Genomic DNA, 18,413 nt, shown 5'->3' with positions numbered 1-18,413 from the left:
TCTTTCGCAGTATTTGTTGTCAACACTCTTTGAATTCAGTTTGCTTGCCGTCCCAGTTTTTCTAGCTTGAAATTACACCCGAAAGAGACCTGTACGAGATTTTGGTCCCATTCAGTGACGATCTGGAAACGGGGGGAGCCTGATTTTCTTATCTACTACATCTCAACATCCCTTCTTATGCTTACTCTTAAAAACAGATCAGGTTTCTAAGAGGCATGAACCGCAGTGAAGTAAATACCCGTACAAGCTTTTTGCCCTTTACTGTTCTAAGAAGGGCTAACGAGGCAGCGATGCGGGCACTGAATTCCCTGGAAGCGCGCGTCAGCTGGATGAAGCTTGCGGGGGCCTGGTGTTTTTCTGTGGCTTCTGTGAGAATCGTGTTGGGTGAAAGGTAGGGGAAGCTGTAGTTGGAATCTTGCCCCAGGAAGAGAGCGACCCTCGGCGGAAGGATTTCTGTGCCAAGGGAACGGCGGCTGAGCCGGGAAGGCGACTCGTGGAGAAAACTTTCCACTTTCAGGAAGAGCAAGATCTCGCCCGGCAGCTCCGTAGAGTAGGGAGGGGAAGGAGGAGGGAGAAGAGGGAGTGGGAGACCTGGAAGCGGAGGAAGCCGCAGCTCAGTAGCGCCGCGGGCATTTCCCTCTCCTTGACAGCCCTGCCGAGAGGTCGTTTTATACACACGCAAGCAGGACCTTCTCAAGCGTTCCGGACACGTCAGTAGTTCATTCCGGGGGTGAGAAAATTCTAACGTGTTGCAGATGAAAACTCTGTTCCCTGAAGAACCTCCGCTGGGAGTGCTGGCGAGGCGGGGCGCGGGGAAGACTGGAGGCCGCCCGGGAGGCTGCGGCGCTTTCCGTGCAGATCCCTACTAGAGCTCCCCGTTGGGTGGCGGAGGAGGTGGGGCGAGGGCAGGGTGCAGAAATTGGGCGCTGAGCGTCCGAGCCAGCCCACCAGCAGCGCAGTCCTGGACCAGGCGTCAGTTCCGCCAGCGGCTGGTGTGAGGTGGTGCGGTGCACGGCGCCGCAGGGATCCTCGTTCCGGGAGGGCCTCCGTGACTCAACGCTGAGTTGCCCCAATCACCACCCAACTGAAATCAGGCACAGGGTGGGACACGTTCCCCGCTGCGCTCGCGTGTCTCCACGCTCACCCCCAGCCCTGGTCGCCTGGCGGGCGCTACCAGGTCTGCGCAAGCGGCAGCAGGGGGCCTGGGCCTCCAGCCCAGAAAGAGTCAGCCGGCCGCGGCGAGGTGGAGCCCTTAGAGGAAGGAAATTGCTGTCCTCCTGAAAGTTTTTCCCGTCCTCTCTTGTTTTCCCTGCAGAGGTGAGAGGCAGGCGGCGGCGGCGCTGACTCCGGGGAGCCGGGCCCCGTACCTCTGCTCCCGGAGCTGCCAACCGACTAGCTGGGGACAGGGAAAGCTGTCGCGCTCGGACCTCCTCCGTGGACCCCTTCTGGGTGCGCCAAGCCATGGATAGCGCGGAGCTGGCCGGGAAGATCGTTTACACCTGGCTGACTCTGGTGCTCGGCTTCATACTCCTGCCTTCGGCCTTTGGGTTGTCTTTGGGCATCTCCGAGCTCTACATGAAGATCCTGGTGAAAACTTTAGAGGTGAGCGCATGGGGGCATGCCGCGGCCCCTCCTCCGAGGGCTTTAGGGAGATCCTGGGGCGATGCGAAACGAAGGTAGAGCTGAAAGACGAGTAGACGCGAGGGGACCAGTAAGTAAAGTCAGTGGTCTGGAGGGGTGTGCGTTTTAGTTTATTCGCGGCTGCATCCCTCCTCTCCCGCAGAGCTGGAGGGATTCGGACTAAAACCACTGGACCACCCTGTTGTTGCTGCGGTTGGAGGCAGAATTACCTCCACCCCCTGCTGTTGTTATTATGATTTTTACTGATAAGAATATCAATGCAACCACCTTTTCTATCACCGAATTTCTTTATATCCTTTCTGCGGGGCAGCTGTCACCTCAGTGTCCTTAGTTTTTACAGCCCCAGGTTTCAGAGGTCCTTTCGTGGACTAAGGCATCCTGTCCAGAAAGGCATCATGTTGTAGTGTATGCTCAATATAAGACACCAATTGCTGGATGGTAGAAAGAAGTCTGATTATATTTTAACAGAGTCATGGAAATTTAATCTAACCAATGGCACTTGAAATGTCATTGAAAATCTACATTCCTTGACCTCAACTCTAAGTGGGCCTGATGGGGAACAACTACAGCTTACCCTTAATACAGGGCTTTATTAAATCACAGAGGGTTCCCTGTTGATCCTCTCATCAGATGCTCCCCAAAGCCTTGGAAGGCAGGGAGAGCAAGTGTTATTCCCCCTTTTACAGGTAGGGAAACTGAGACTCTGACAAGTTCAGTGGTTTGCTTGAATTAAGTGGTGGAGACAGGAGTCTTAACTGAGGAGAGGGCCTGCAGCTATTGGTTAATAGTGCAGACTTTGGATGCAAATTTGCTTTGATTTGGTACCAAAATCCCAGCTCTGCTTCTCAGTATATGACCATAGGGAAGTCACCTACTTCTTGTGCTTCATTTGCCTCATCTATAAAATAGGAGTAACAATAACAACTATTTCCATAGGGTTGTTTAAGTGAGTTAAAATATGTCAAGCATCCTAGAATGGTATCTGTATGTGTTTGCTACTATTAAAAGAATAATATTATTCTTATTATTAAAGTAATAATAAAGTAATAATATTATTACTTAGATTCTAGCATCCTTGTTTCTGTAGCTACTAAAGTACCTTCTAATACGGTTTGCAGTTTTCTGCCCTTATTCTATGTCTGCCCCCAGGCGTGGCTTTATTTGCTCTTCTCCCTCAGGCAGGAGGGTGGCTCCCAGATATACATCTCTAATCTTTTATCTCTTACCTGGAGATTACCAGCAGATCTCCCACCAGCTAATCTCCTGCAAATCTATTCTGGCTGCTTATCTCCTGTTTTACCCCACATTTTTGTTGTACTTCTCTTTGTGGCTATTTTTCTGTCTAGTCTTTGAAGTTATATTTGATTCTTCATCCTCAGCCCTCATGTTTTAAAAGTTCTGTTGTTTCTACTTGGGAGATATTTCACAGTCTTGAACTTATCTTGTTGATGTCACACTCTGAACTTGGTCACATTCTACTGTGAATTTCTTAGCTACCTCTTACTGTTAGATCTTCAGAATACTCTCCCCGTAGCAGTTGATCCTCTTCAGCTGGTGTTCACTCTTTCTCAGAACTGAAATGATTGAACTGTTCTCCCATGTAGCAATGTCTTTTGGAATTGATACCCCAAGTGAAGATAGAGTAAAGTAAGTTGCACACCTGTCTGCCAGCTGCTGACTCCTATATGCTTGCTTGAGTAAGTCAGGATACAGCTAAAGAGATGTCAGGGAGAGAGGCCTGCTAGTTGCTGTTAGCCTGGCAAATAACTATTATACTTTGAAGGGATGTCTCCAGTCCAGGGTCTGGCTTCAGTGTGGCAGGGCCTCAAGTTTTAATTTTTGTCCATCTAGACTTGAAGAGACTTAGAGGTGCACTCCTTGTTAATCAAACTCTCAAGAATGCTAGTTTTCTAATTATAGAGGGAGATACACCACCTAGCTTGGAAACCAGGTAGATGGCAGCATAAGGAACCATCTTCTTAGCTCAGACCAAAGTTATTAGGTCAGAGAGATGCTTGGCATATATGGAATTAGAATGGAGATTCATTTTGTGAGCCAACTCTGACTTGGTGGTAGCTGCCTGGAGTGCCTGTGTTTGGAAGCAGCTGGGCCCCTCAGGAAAGAGCTATCATTCCATAGCGATATCTGCTTTAGGCACAGAAGGGGGAGATGGCAACCCAGGGTTTTCCATCCTCTAACCAGAACAGCGTTAGATGTTTCAGAGACATTTCTGTTAGGCAGAGGTTGGTACAGTGGATTGCTTTTTTTTTTTGCCAACTATGGGGATAATTCTCTTAAAAAGTGTGCTGGTTGTTTAATATTAGAACATCTTTAGATCTGGAAACATACCCTGCCTTTTTGTAGAGTCCATTCAAGGCCCCGCCTTTCTGCTACTCATTATTCTTTAGTATGTTCTCAACTGATTTGCTTCTTTCTTTCTTTTGCATTCCAGTCCCAAGAATATTCTTTGGGCTCTTTGATTGGAATTAGCTATTTCACAGGTTTCCTTGGTCACAATTTACACACCATTTTAAAAGGTCATTTAGTTTGGTACATGATGTGTTTACTTTGATAAGTTTTCTTGACAATGGTTAGATTTTTTGTGATCATAAACTCAAATTCTGGAAGTTGCAATGTGTGTGGGGTACCTTCAGAATAGCTGACTGTGGTAACTGCTAATTGTCAAGTAACTCAGCCAACTATATGCTCTTCTTGGGGCCCTTTCTTAGCTCATCAGTTCAGGTAATAATTATTTATTGAGTACCTACTGAATGCTGCCTTCTGCATTGCTGAATATCTCTAGATGTGTTCATAGGTCCCTGATATGGCAAGCTGCTTGAGGGTAAGGCTTGAATTCTTAGCCTAGAGTAAGTGTAGTGATTCTCTAAACCAGTGATTTTCAAGGGGTATATAACAATTTCTTAGGAGTATATATGCCAATATGGTAGCAGTATATTAGGGAAAATTGTTTTAGGAATACAAACCATGAAAAGTAAAACTTTTGGCTGAGAGGATTTGTAGAGGGTAGTCCATCTGCATGGTGGGATGTATATATCTGAATCTCTGGGAGAGTGTGTGTGAATTTTTTATGTTTGTCAAACAGGAGCATGGATTAAAGGTTGAAATATGCTGTTCTCAGCCCTGCAAGGTTAATGATGCTTCCTATTGATTGACCTAAGGATTGCTATTCATTGGCCTAAGGTTCATAGAGGGAAATAAAGAATGGGAAGAGAATATAGGATTGATGGAGAAGAAGAAGGCAGGGGAATGATATGTAAATTATCTAATCTAACCAGATAATACAAACAATAGACAGAGAAGATAAATGTTAATGGACTGATTTTTCCCTCAACTTTTGAGGAATAAGTTGGATGCATGAACAACTTACTCCAAATTTCTGGCATTGTAACCTTGGGCAAATCACTCAACATCTCCACCTTAGTTTCTACATGTGTGTACAGGAATATGCCTCACAGAGTTATTGTGCAGATTAAATGAAGAAAGGTGAATAAAAGCACTTGATACATAGTAGGTGCTCAAATCTTAGTGGAGTTTGAATTGGAACACTCTTTGGTTGTATTTTTTTGGGGGTTTTTTTGCTCCTGTGTGGCTAAGGTTTAACCTACCTTCAGATCTTTGATGGGTCAGCACACATACATACTCAGAATAGCCTACTCCTGCCTTTTATTTTAGTTATTATTCTTTCCCTTACCATTTCCTCCATCCACCAATTAGTTTTCCGTCATTTTAAAAAGGCAGGTCAATAATTTTCAGGTGATAAACACCTCTTATTATAACACTCAGGTATTATCCCTGGTGTTGGAAATATAATAAATCTGCTAGAAGGCCATGACTCTTTATGACAGAAAGTAATAATAAAAGCTACCAAAGCAATATGCTTTTCAGATAACTTAATTCTACAGCAGCTCTCTGGGTTAGGGTCTGTTATTATTCCCATTGATAGACTGGAGAATGGAGGTTCAGAGAGGTGATTTGTCTGGACAGTGGCATACAGCTGTCAGTGGTAGAATCAGGATTTTAATCTGAATCTGAGTTCTACTCTGCTAAAATGACAGACTCTGCTGAGAGACTTTTGTTTTGCTACAGATGATGGCCAGCTATTATTTGAGTAAGCCTAATATTTTGAATTTTTATATAATTTTATACATTTTTCCTTTCCCTCTATTTAGTCAATTCTTAAATGTCTTTTTAGTGTGAAAACTGAAAGTTGAATTGTCTAGGTGACAGTGTCTCGTTTTTGCAAGCTTTTGGCCTAAGCTTTAAAAATTATACTTAACCCTTTATTTTGGTGAATTGTGGACAGCTACTTATTTTCTTCCAAGAGGATTTTGAAATTAAGTGGGGGTGAAAACCGGATTGAAAGTTGTCATCCTTCTTGGTAGGCGTAGTGAGATGGGGAGTGGTAGCCAGGATTGTTCGAAGCTGCTATCTTCAGGGCCCTTTGCAGACAGAGCTGCGTCTTTCCTGGTACCTTGAGGTAGATGTGTCCTGAGATACCTCAAGAGATTTAGAACCTCTAAAGAGATATTCTTCCTCTGTATTTGGGCTTACCTGATCAGCTAGAGAAGCTGGCGTGGTGAAAGAGAAATAGCTATTTATTGGGAGATGCACTGATGGTCTGGAAAACAAACTGATCATTTTGGCATCTATATAGATGTAGGGAGGGAGGAGAAAGCCAATGTTTTTCTACCTTGTGGCCGATTGTGTGATGGTCGTTGGATAGATTATCTCCTTTAATCTTTACAACAACCCTTGGTATTGTTCAGAGATGATGAAACTTAGACCCCAGGAGGTTAAAGTCTTGTCTGAGATGATTACAGCAAGGAAGTGGCAGAACTGCAGTTCATGTGTACTTCTGTCTGTCCAGCTGCAGAGCATAGGCACTTGGTCATTTTCACTGGAGAGTTAGCCCAAAGAAGAAAACCGTTTTCCAGCACAAATTCCTTTTGGCATTAAGTGACTTCTCCTCCAACCTTAAAACTTGCTAATCTTGAACATTGTAACTACATTTTGGAGGATAGACCTCAGAGTTAGCATTTCAGGAGAGGGTCTGTCTTCTGAAACTTCTGATGATGGCACAGGGAGCTCTTTGGAGCACATCATGTCATTGGAGGAATGCCCCCATATTAGTTTGCTGCCATAACAAAGTCCCATAGACTGGGTGGCTTAAACCATGGAAATTTATTTTCTCACAGTTTTGGAGGATAGAAGTCCAAAATTAGGGTGTCAGCAGCTTTGGTTTCTTCTGAGGGCTCTCTCCTTAGATTTAGATGGTGCTGTCTTGCTGTGACCTCACATGGTCTGTCTTCTCTGTACATGACCCTGGTTCTTTTCCTCTTGTTATAAGGACACCAGTCATACCGGATTAGGGCCTCACCCTAAGGGCCTCATTTTAACTGAATCACCTCTTTAAAGGCCCAGTTTCCAAATATAGTCACATTTTGAGGCACTGGGCGTTAGGGCTTCAACACATGAATTTTTGGGGTGCTTTGTGTGGGACACAATTCAACCCATAATAGCCAAAGAATACTAATGTTTTCCATCTTATAAGCATGGACTAATTGTTCTAGTCTAAGGTAATTACCATTTATATAAAATATAAAATCACATGCCCACAATGAAAAAAGTGAGCTCCAGGATAAGGATGATTGATTGTTGACAAAGTTTTATCTTAATCATGTCTTAGGTCTCCTTACAACTGATAATAGGTAACAGGGCTTTAAAGTGAAAAACTGTGGAAATAAACCTTTACCTCTATTGAGAAGAGATGGGAGGTAAAGTCTGGAGTTTGAGAATTCCTGCCTAGATCAGCAAGGAAGAGAAAAGGACGCAACCAGATTAAGACTCTGAGCCTATTATCATTTGTGACTTGCCACTTGAAGCTGGGAAGATTAAGCCTCTATTCATAGGCTGTTTTCTAAGCACCCATGGCATGTTCCTACTTTGCTCTTTGGGATGTTGTGCAGGGGTCCTGACGTAGTCAGATCATGCTTTGCTCCTTGACCTTCGTGTACATGTTTTAGGTTATTTATTCTCTACTACTTATTTTCTTATTTATTTGAGAAAAAAATGTTTACCTCTCTGCTTGAGCCCTTCAAACCCAGCAACAACTGGGTTTTTGCCTTGACATATTTAATAAATTCTGTCTTTTTGCCCCTTCAAGAGTGCCTAAGTCGTAATTATAATTATAGTGCCTTTTACCTCTTGTTTTGCTCTTCTCCCACCTCCCCAAATAAGGTCAATTTAGACATTGTTAGCTTCTAGAATTGTAGTCATCTACATAATATATATATAGATTTTTAAAATTAAGTTATTTATTTATTTATTTTTGGCTGCGTTGGGTCTTTATTGCTGTGCGCGGGTTTTTCTAGTTGAGGCGAGTGGGGGTTACTCTTTGTTGTGGTGTGCAGGCCTCTCATGGCGGTGGCTTCTCTTGTTGCGGAATACAGCCTCTAGGCGTGCGGGCTTCAGTAGTTGCAGGACGTGGGCTCAGTAGTTGTGGCTTGTGGGCTCTAGAGCACAGGCTCAGTAGTTGTGGCGCTCGGGCTTAGTTGCTCCATGGCATGTGGGATCTTCCTAGACCAGGGCTTGAACCCGTGTCCCCTGCATTGGCAGGCGGATTCTCAACTGTGCCACCAGGGAAGCCCCCACATGTCTTTTTAACTTTTTGTTTGTTTGTTTTTAAAACTTTTATTGGAGTATCATTGATTTACAATATTGTGTTAGTTTCTGCTGTATAGCAAAGTGAATCAGTAATATATATATATCCACTCTTGTTTAGATTCTTTTCCCACATAGGCCATTACAGAGTGTTGAGTAGAGTTCCCTGTTCTATACGTAGGTCCTTATTAGTTATCTATTTTATATATAGTAGTGTGTATATGTCAATCCCAGTCTCCTGGCAGATGTCTTTTTAGTTAGTGATTTCATGGATTCCTTTCCAGCTTTCCCAGTCTCACACTGCTCCTTTTGAAAGCTTTTGTCTGATACAGGCAATTAGGCATCTTTGAGTGTGTCTCATCCTTGAATGCCTAATTTCTTATGAAAATAATATTCTTTGTGCCCTGTGTTTATGTCTTTACATGTGTTAATCTCATTTAATCTTCATAGCAACCCTATGGAATAGGAACTATTATCCTCATTTTACAGATGAGGAAACTGAGGCTGAGAGGGATTAAGTAATTTTAAACCCAGATAGACTTGATGCCATAGTCTATGCTCTTGCCCTTCATGCTTTCTGACTTTTCCAAGGAGTAATTTATTGGGGTACCAGGTGTGTGTGAGGGTTTTTTAATAGGGTAAACATGATCTTTTCCTCCTTTTATTTGGGCATTACCAGTAACTAATATAAGAGTATACCTGGGATTTGGAATACTATTTATATCAGAGATTCAGTGGGGTATCTCTTCAATTCACATAACACCAGGGCTTAATGATTAATTTCACGTCTATATAAGCATGGTTTAAATATCTTGCATTGTGTCTGTGGCACAGTTTACATTAATATTTGTTGTTTTTGAACAGTGGGCCACGTTACGAATTGAAAAAGGAGTCTCAAAGGAATCAGTTCTTAAAAGCTCAGCTTCTGTTGGTAAGTCTTCCTTTTCATTTTAATGGTTAAAGTATCCTTCAAATATGCATAGATTAGTACATTTTATGGGCCTTGGATTGTTCATAATTCTGACCTTTATGCAAAATAGCCGCCTTCTGACTTTTGGATGAGTTTTTACTGTAAAGATGTAATATGTGCTGGTTCATCTACATGTTCTTATAGGGTATTTCTAAAGGTATGTATTTAAAGGTGGTTGCCCATGGTAGTTAATGGTCTTAAGAAAAAAAAGGCTAATCGGACCACCTGGTGTTAAGTTAAACCTATGTTTGAGGTTTCATTAGCACCTTATAACTTGTGGTTCTCAAAGTATGTTCCTCAAAATATTCTTTCCTGCTAAAAACTAATTAGTAACGCATGAAAGAAAAAAAATAACTCCCTTGTGAAATAAGCTTGGGAATCACCACATGCTACACATTCCTTTTGGAGACTAATAATGTATAGTAACAAAGGCTCAGAAAAGTCCTGTAGTAAAGAAACTCACTTAATTTTTGTTAGAAGTGAGTTAACAAGTCAGCCGAGCTAAGCAGTCCCTGCTTCTATATGTGTGCTTTGCCTTTGTCCCAATAAACCCTTTCACTTGGGTTAAGAATTTTAAGAATTTTTAAGACACTGGGTTCAAAGGGGAGTAGAATTCTGTGGAAGTGCTGGCTGTGAAATTAAGGAGAAATAAACCCTTGATTTAATTAAAAGATTAAGGCTTTATGTGTTTTTCAAAAATAATATAGAAACAATTTTGTGCCCATCTGATTTAGGGTTAAAGATGGTCAAAATGTCAAACATTTCACTAGAAGGAATTTATCTTCTGAAGGCTTGTCTAAGAGGAATTGTAGAAATTATATGCTATAGTGCATTTAGGAAATAAAGAATCTGAGTGAAAACATCTGTGCATTTTTGTGTAATTAGATTGTTATGTTCAAATGATTAAAGCAACTAGTAGAGCTTCATGGTGTCCACTTAAACACCAAAGGGTTAGCACCAATAACATGTTAACCAAGATTGGATATTTCTGGCTCTACTTGGTCCTCTTCTTATTGACCTGAGAGATACTTTCTCTCAGGTGTAGCAGATCTACTAAATTTTTTTTCTGGGTTCTTTTTAAATGTGTGCCCTTGTGATTTAAGGAGAGAACAAACTTTATTGCTGATTTTTTGTTGTACTTGGTGAGATTTTGGGCTGTCATTGTTCTTGGGTGAAATTCTATGGGACCCTACAGGTTGGGGTGGTGGTGGCGCATGTCTTGGGCCATGAATTTAAAAGGGCACAAAGTGTTTCAATTTGGTAGGTTAAGAGGATTAAAAAACCACTAGCTGAGGGTGTTTGTAGCGTTGTTTTAGGTTTTTCAGCCTAATGAGAGTGAATATTTCCACTTGTTGGATTTTTTTTTTTTTAATCATGCATCTGTCTTTTCTATTTTTGGTCTTTGCCTTTTTCTTGGTACCTCCAGGAAAGAGTGGAAGTGAGTAGGAGGAGAAAATATATATAATAATGGTTTAGAGTGTGGCTAATGCCTACAGAATTTATCATATTTCATTCAGAGTGGCTGCTCTCCCTTTTAGCCTGTGCAGTTGGGAATTGACTATTGTAGTTACTGAGCATTTGCTACCTGTGAGGTTGACAGGGGATCCCAAGATGATTAAGACATGGCTCCTGTGGGGAGACAGGCATCTGATAGGCCACTGTGATAAATGCTAAAATAGTGGCATAAGCAAAGGATGAGGTGAGATCTCATTTAGGCTCTGCTATGTGCTGCTTTCATCTGTATTAATACCTCAACTGTACATGGTATGCACCTCTACTCCCATCCTGACTTACATCCTGCTTGAGTCGCCCTGTGGCAGGGTGTGTGCCCTGTTGAGAGTCAGTCTCAGCTGACTCTAAACACCTGTACATTCTGGTGTTTAGAGTCAGCCGAGAGGTAGTATCACAGTCCTAGACAGAGGCAGAGGGTGATGAAACACTGAGCACCTGTGTGCCTGGCTGGTGCAGTCGCCTGCCCTCAGAGCATCGTGTCTCTGTACCGCAGCCAACCGAGCACAAGTCAATGTTGAGCCGGCCAAAGTTTAGGCAAGGGTCACTGGCAGACCATGGGTCCCAGGGGTGTGGGTGCAATTTTGAGATGTCGAATGATACAGTGCTGATGATAGGTTTAGGGAATTGAGAGGGAGAGATGAGGTAAAGAGGGACAAGAGTTATGTTTATTTTCTGCACCAGAAAATTCCTTTTGCTGCTCTTCTACTTGGTGAAGCACATTTCTGGAAACAGTTTTCAAGTCTCCCTCTCCAGTTAAACCCCTCTTGTGTTGTACTTCTTCTGTGCTTTTATTGAATAAGCCAACTGAAAGCTGAACCTCGGGAATTATTATCTTTGTGCTTAAATACTTCTTCGCTGTCCTTGGCTGTACTCTACCATGTCTTCGGTTAAAACACTGTCCAGCTCATTGAGCTTCAGATATGATCATGAATAAAAGCTCTTTAAGAAGCTCTATCATTGTACCTTCCTCTTCTGGGTTTAAGGACTTTTTCTCATTGTTAATACAGTGGTGAATATAAATTTTCTCCTCCCTTCAAGTAACTGTGTTATAGGTAAGCATTCAACTTCAGTGGAGAATACAGAGTTACCCTCTACCCTAGTTTTTGTTCCCTGAGAACTGTGTGGTAAAACAAGAAGAGAGAAGGGTATTGGGTCTTTTGCTTTGCATCAGCTGTACTTTTACCACTCTAGCCATAGAACAAATGCATCTTCTCAGACCCTGGCTTGTGGTCTGATGGAGATTTTAGCAGCTTTCATTTTCCTCTGCTGTAACTAGTTCAAGGGACCGTTTGACTCTAAGAAGCCACCAGTCTCGCTCTTTGGGTACCTGATTTCCAGAACTTATGCTGTCAGACTTGAATGAGTCACTAATTTTAATTGTGATTGAAATGAATGTAATTAATTATGTCATTTTCATGACTCAGGATTAATGCCACTGTAATTGCATTACGATGCTAGGACATCACAGTGATTAGCGACTATATGTCGACAGGCAGGAGTTAAGGCCTGAAGGTGCCCTTGCCCGGGGAGTGAGTCCTAAACAATACAGATAAGTAGAGGCCCTGGCTCAGTCCTTCCGGTGTTTTTCCCTGGGTTGTGTTGCTGGCCGGACTCGGCATTGTTGGCAATGGGAAATGCACTTGCTTCCTCAGGTCCTCCACGTTGCCCTGTCCCAGCAAGGATTTGGGGTCACCTGGCCCACCGTTAATTAAGCCCCTGGGCTAAGTTTCTCTTCTGCCCAGTATCTCTTGCCCTCAGCCCCCTCCACCTCTTCCTCCCCTCAAACACACACAAAGGACAAAATGCTACGGTGAAGCCTTTGATGTTGTAAGTGTCCAGAGAGAATTCAGGCTGCCTAACGTTTCTCTCTACTTTTACATTTGGGATTCTTTTTTTTTTTTTTTTTTTTGCGGTACGTGGGCCTCTCACTGTTGTGGCCTCTCCAGTTGCGGAGCACAGGCTCCGGACGCGCAGGCTCAGCGGCCATGGCTCACGGGCCCAGCTGCTCCGCGGCATGTGGGATCCTCCCGGACCGGGGCACAAACCCGTGTCCCCTGCATCGGCAGGCGGACTCTCAACCACTGCGCCACCAGGGAAGCCCTACATTTGGGATTCTTTTGTGAGAATTGACTAGCCATGTTGATGCCAATACAATATTAGTTGCATCAATATTAAGCAGATCTGTGAACTTCACAGAAAGTGTGGGATAATACGTTGTAACAGAAATTTGAGGAGTGTCATGTTCTATACTCATTTTGTCTTGGGCGGGCCGTTTTTGATAGTCTGTTTAAATCAGCTAAGTTGATTTCGTACTATTGTCTTGGTGTAAGTTCTCTGAATATAAATCAGTGTCTGCTGTCCTCAAGGATATGGACTATAATGCATTTAATGGGGTTATCTTGCTCATAAAATCCTAGAACGTGTCTGACTACTTGCAGAGAGAAAAATAATCCAGTTATGGGATATGGAAGGGTTATAGGTTGAGATTTTCTTTATCACAGCCAAATGTCTACCTGCTTTTATTAGTCTATCTGCCTGATGGTGACGATGATGATGATGACAATTTTCAAACATAAGCAAAAGTAGAAAAATAGTATAATGAGACCCATATAGCCAACTTGTTTTTTTTTGTTTAATTGAAGTACAGTTGATTTACAGTATTGTGTTAATTTCAGGTGTATAGCAAAGTGATTTGGGTATACATGTATATATGTGTATATCTCTATCCGTTTTTGCTTTGATTCTTTTCCACTGTAGGTTATTACAGAATGCTGAATATAGTTCCCTGTGTTATACAATAGGTCCTTGTTGTTTATCTATTTTGTATATAGTAGTGTGTATCTGTTAATCCCATACTCCTAACTTATCCTCCCACCACTCGCTGGCTTCCCCTTTGGTAAACCATAAGTTTGTTTTCTATGTCTGTGAGTCTATTTCTGTTTTGTAAATAAGTTCATTTGTGCTAATTTTTTAGATTCCACATGTAAGTGATGTCATATAATTGTCTTTTTCTGACTTATTTCACTTAGTGTGATAACCCGTATAGCCAACTTTTGTCAAGATTTTGCCACACTTGATTCATCTATCACTCCTCAGTTTTTGCTAAAGTATTCAGTGCAGATATAAGATTTCATCTTTTTATACATTTTTTAAAAAAGGACTTTAAAAAAGAACCACAATGCTTTTATCCCTTTTACAAGCTTAATATTTTCTTAATATCATCTAATACATAATCCATATATAAATTTCTCTAACAGTTTCAAAATGGTTTGATAACTGATTGTTTGATTTGACATTCAGTCATGGTCCACAAATACGTTTGCTTATTTATTTATTGACACTGCCTTTATTGGACATATGGAGTACAGTTTCTCTTCTTGGAACAAAAATTACTTGATAGAAGGTGTTTCTGAAAAAATTCACTAGCATACCATGTATTTTAATCCTAATATGTTAATATAGTTCTGCAGAAGGCAAAGGTTTGATTCTTTTTTGTTTGCTTGTTTTAAAACCGTAAGATCAGTCATCTGCATTTCTAAGTGCAATATAATGAAAACTTAGTTCAGGGACACTTTGGAGAGCAATTTGGCAATTCGTAGCACTGTAACCCCACAATTCCACTTCTCCTAAGGTACCAGACCTACCCAAACTCTCAGCATATGTGTGTTAGGAGACGTGTTACAGGTGCATACAAATAGTGGCAATGTGGAGACGACCCAGTCACTCCTTAGGAGGAAAATTATGTAAGCTGCTTTATTTGTACTGTACAGTGATCAAAATGAACTAACTGGATTTACAAGAAGAAAACAAAATGGACAAACATTGAGAGAGAAGAAATGTATAGTATAATAACATTCATTTAAAATTTAGTACCTTAAACAGATAACTATATATTTATGTAGAGGTATGTAGATAAGTATAAAATACATGTGGAAATGATATATCTGCTAGGAGGGAGGAGAACAGATGGGGAGGTGGGCTTTAACTGTACCTATAATTTTTTTCTTCAAAAATATCTGAAGCAGATATGACAATGGAATTTTTTCTTTGTTGAACTCATATTTTTTGGTTAAACTTGTATTTTAAACATAAACATTAAGAAAACCAACCAAATAAAATATCATTAAGCCTTCAGCTAGAGTCTGTAGTCTGATAAATGGAACTAGTTTCATATGAATAGAAAATAGGTACCTGTCTCAGGGGTGTGATTGATGCTTACATGCTCCAAAATACATCTCTAGTCAGCATGCCTAGTGCCTGGAATAGAAACTTAAACCTGTGGAACAAAGGAGTTGTTAACTGAAATATATTACCTCTTAGAGCTGGGTTTCACAACCTCAGTACTACTGACATTTTGGGCAGAATAATTCTTTGTCACAGGGAGAGGTCCTATGTGTTGTAAGATGCTTAGCAGTGTCCTGGGTCTCTACTCACTAGATGACAGTAGCACACCCCTAATGTGACAACCAACAGTGTCTCCAGATATTGCCAACTGTCCCCTGGGGGCAAAACCCTCCTCTTTCCCACCCCCCCCCCTCCTTTGGGACCATTCCTTCGGGAACCACCTCTCTTAGTGAATAATGCATTAATCTATTATGCCACTCTCACTGGCATAATTATGCATAATTTATTCTAGCTTTCTAACTAATAGCCCCTTGAAGGAGCAGAACTTGATTTCTACAGTTTTTGGTGGCTGGTTTGGGGGAAGATAGAATGCAAGGTAAGGCATGGGAATCACAGTGTTAACAGGGTCTCTGGATGGTGGCAGAGGAGGCATGTTCCTTAAGGAAAGGTAGAGGTGAGACAAACTTCAAACTTCACCTCGTAATCCGAGGAAAATAGACTGCTTCTTTAGGAGAAACTTTACTTTAGAGTGGGTTAGAGACTTGCATATGAGTATGTGCTCTCACCTCTGAAAGTAGATGACTTAGCATGTAATTCTGGCCAACAATGAGTAAGCGAGATGGAGTGGTTCTGGCAGGAAAGAGGAAGGCAGAATGTCAGAGCAGCCTAATACTTTTAACTGCATTGTGAGGGATGGGTGGAGAAAGAGCAATTTAAGTGGTAAGTCACAGAAAGAAAGGCTCCCATGCTAATAAACCAGGTTTTCCGGTATATTTTAGCCCATAAAACATACTCTCTACTGTTTTTCAGATTGTTTTTCTTTTCATACAGCTGTAACAAAGTGGATGACTTGCCCTGTGCCCTGTCCCTATTTTCTGTGAAATTAGTTTTTAAAAAACTGTACCTAATATAAACAGGTTTTAAATCTTTCTATCCTCAGCAGTAACTAGTTGGGGATCTTGTTGGTGATTTAGCTCTCTTAGTCCCAAATACCTCAGTAGTTTAGAAGAGGGTACCTTCATCTCAGAACTGTGGAGGTTTGAAAAAGCTGGGTGAAAACTAAGACACAAGGATTCTTTGAGAGTGAAAAGATAATAGGATCAGATTATAGGACAGTCAACTTGAGAACACATCCCCTGTTTATTTAGAGTTGTCCTTACTGTTGGGAGGAGCAGACATCTCCTCAGGTGCCCATCAAATTCAAAATCCAGTTTGTCATTTTAGAAGTGTTCCCAGGGACTTCCCTAGTGGCGCAGTGGTTAAGAATCTGCCCGCCAATGCAGGGCACATGGGTCCGGGAAGATCCCACATGCCGTGGAGCAACTAAGCCCGTGCGCCACAGCTAGTGAGCCTGCGCTCTAGAGCGCATGAGCCACAGCTACTGAGCCCGCACGCCACAACTACTGAAGCCCGTGCTCCTAGAGCCCATACTCTGCAACAAGAGAAGCCACTGCAGTGAGAGGCCCGTGCACCACAATGAAGAGTAGCCCCCGCTCGCCGCAACTAGAGAAAGCCCGTGCACAGCAACCAAGACCCAACGCAGCCAAAAATAAATAGATAGATAGATAGATAGATAGATAAATAAATAAAAAAGTGTTCCCAAAACCAACCTCCCATTCACCATACCGCTTCTGGCCACCCTACCCCACAGAGAAAACCCTGATCAAAACTCCAGAGCTTCTCCATTTTGTTTCTGCCTTATAGATAAGAACCTATCAATAATAATAATAATCACCACTATTTCTTATACACCAACTCCACTGTGCAAAATTAATTTACATTATTTACATGAGGATAACATCTTGTTAATCCTCATTTTACTGATGAGAAAACTACAGGTGAAGAAGGTCAAATAACTTGCTTCAGATCACATCGCTAGTCAAAGATAGCCTGAAAAGGAATCCCAATTTGTCTTTCCTACTCAGAATCCCTCGCCATCACTTCCTACCCTAAACCATGCCTTCCTTACCAGCCCCTCTGGCCAGTGTCTTCTAATTCTCCCTTTGAAGGTTGAGGTGACTTTTCCACAAATGGAATCTCCTCTGCTGAGTGTTGGCTTTGTCACATCCTAGGAAACTCATAACATTTCAATCCTAAATCATCAACAGAAATTTTAAAGAAAACAAATCCATTAAGACTATCCAGCATTATGATCAAAGATACTGTACATAAATGCCAAACCATAAGGTTGACATTTTAATTGAATTGATGGTTCATTTGATGATGAAGTTTATGGACTCTTCTGTGTTGTGGGATTTCTTGTTTAATCAGACTACTTATGTCCAAATAAACGAAGTTAATGTGGATGTCAGTCAAGATATGGGTCAACAGTGTATTGAATGAGATGTTAAAATGTTAATTGTTAAAATGAAACTCTGCCTGTTATTCTAAATGCCTGTTGGTTTCTCTGCAGTGTTGATTGGCAACTGATTGCAATGTCCATACTTCCACCCCACTTATGCTTTAAAATGGATATACACACATATTTAATTCTGTGATTAGTATTTATATCTGGGGCTAAAATCCTCCCATTTTATAATCAGCATTGATTATTTTATAAGTTTCTGGAGAACTAACTGGGGTAAATAATGATGAAAAAGAAGGTAGATTTTCTCATCCACCTTTCTCAAGAGACTAAAAGTACATCACCAGTACTTCTAGCTTAGTACTTTTAGTCTTGATAACTGAGAGACACTAATAGAAAATTACTCACAATACAAAAAAGGCAAATTATTCTATTATAGATATATAAACCATGTAGAAATCAGGAAAATAGAAGCTTTATTTCAGTAAAGCTTTTGCTTTTATCTTAATCCCAAATAACACAGTCAACAAATCCATTCTACCTGTTACCCTTCCCATGGCCCTGACAGACATCACTAATTGATGACGTCTTTGTCACTGAACCAAGATGTGACCTCAAAAGTCCTCTTTAGCACAAACCTGCAGACAGCTTCTCACTACCAACTGACCTGGGGTTGGCCTTCCTGATGAAACCTTGTCACACTCCTGATCTGGAGATTAGATGGGGCTTCTCACACTGCTCATCAGAGGACCACTAACTGAAAGGAAGGGAACCTGTTGAGTAATTGGGTTTGGCTTAGATTTGGTTGTATTGTTTGAGGTTACATTGATGACTTTGACATCATTGAAGTGCAGTATGGTGGACTGAATACTCTTAAATTAGTCAGGTTTTAAACAGCCTAGGAAACAGGAATAGAATTTAAAGTAACCTTGATGGTTTTGATGAATGAGCCACCAGAGA

The 18,413-nt window shown here is 41.5% G+C and overlaps 1 protein-coding gene across 4 annotated transcripts in view; it reads left to right on the top strand.

Moving 5' to 3' along the window:
- Nucleotides 1-328: 328 nt before the first annotated feature.
- The window catches only part of GPAT3 (glycerol-3-phosphate acyltransferase 3), a 57,593-nt gene continuing 39,508 nt past the window's right edge, over nucleotides 329-18,413 (top strand). The window contains exons 1-3 of one of the 4 annotated variants that reach the window (XM_082653353.1): nucleotides 329-391; nucleotides 1,316-1,602; nucleotides 9,187-9,253. In XM_082653353.1, coding sequence (XP_082509479.1) covers nucleotides 1,462-1,602; nucleotides 9,187-9,253 — 208 coding nt within the window. In that variant the 5' untranslated portion in view covers nucleotides 329-391; nucleotides 1,316-1,461. Of the gene's footprint in view, nucleotides 392-626; nucleotides 731-791; nucleotides 1,102-1,315; nucleotides 1,603-9,186; nucleotides 9,254-18,413 lie in introns of those variants that run through there. The other 3 variants (XM_082653351.1, XM_082653352.1, XM_082653350.1) reach the window with 3 other exon arrangements.

Source organism: Grampus griseus, assembly GCF_964374135.1.
Source record: "Grampus griseus genome assembly, chromosome: 4".
Lineage (NCBI taxonomy): Eukaryota > Metazoa > Chordata > Mammalia > Artiodactyla > Delphinidae > Grampus > Grampus griseus.
Note: the sequence above shows the minus strand (reverse complement) of the source record. Positions and strands in the feature narration are given on the sequence as shown.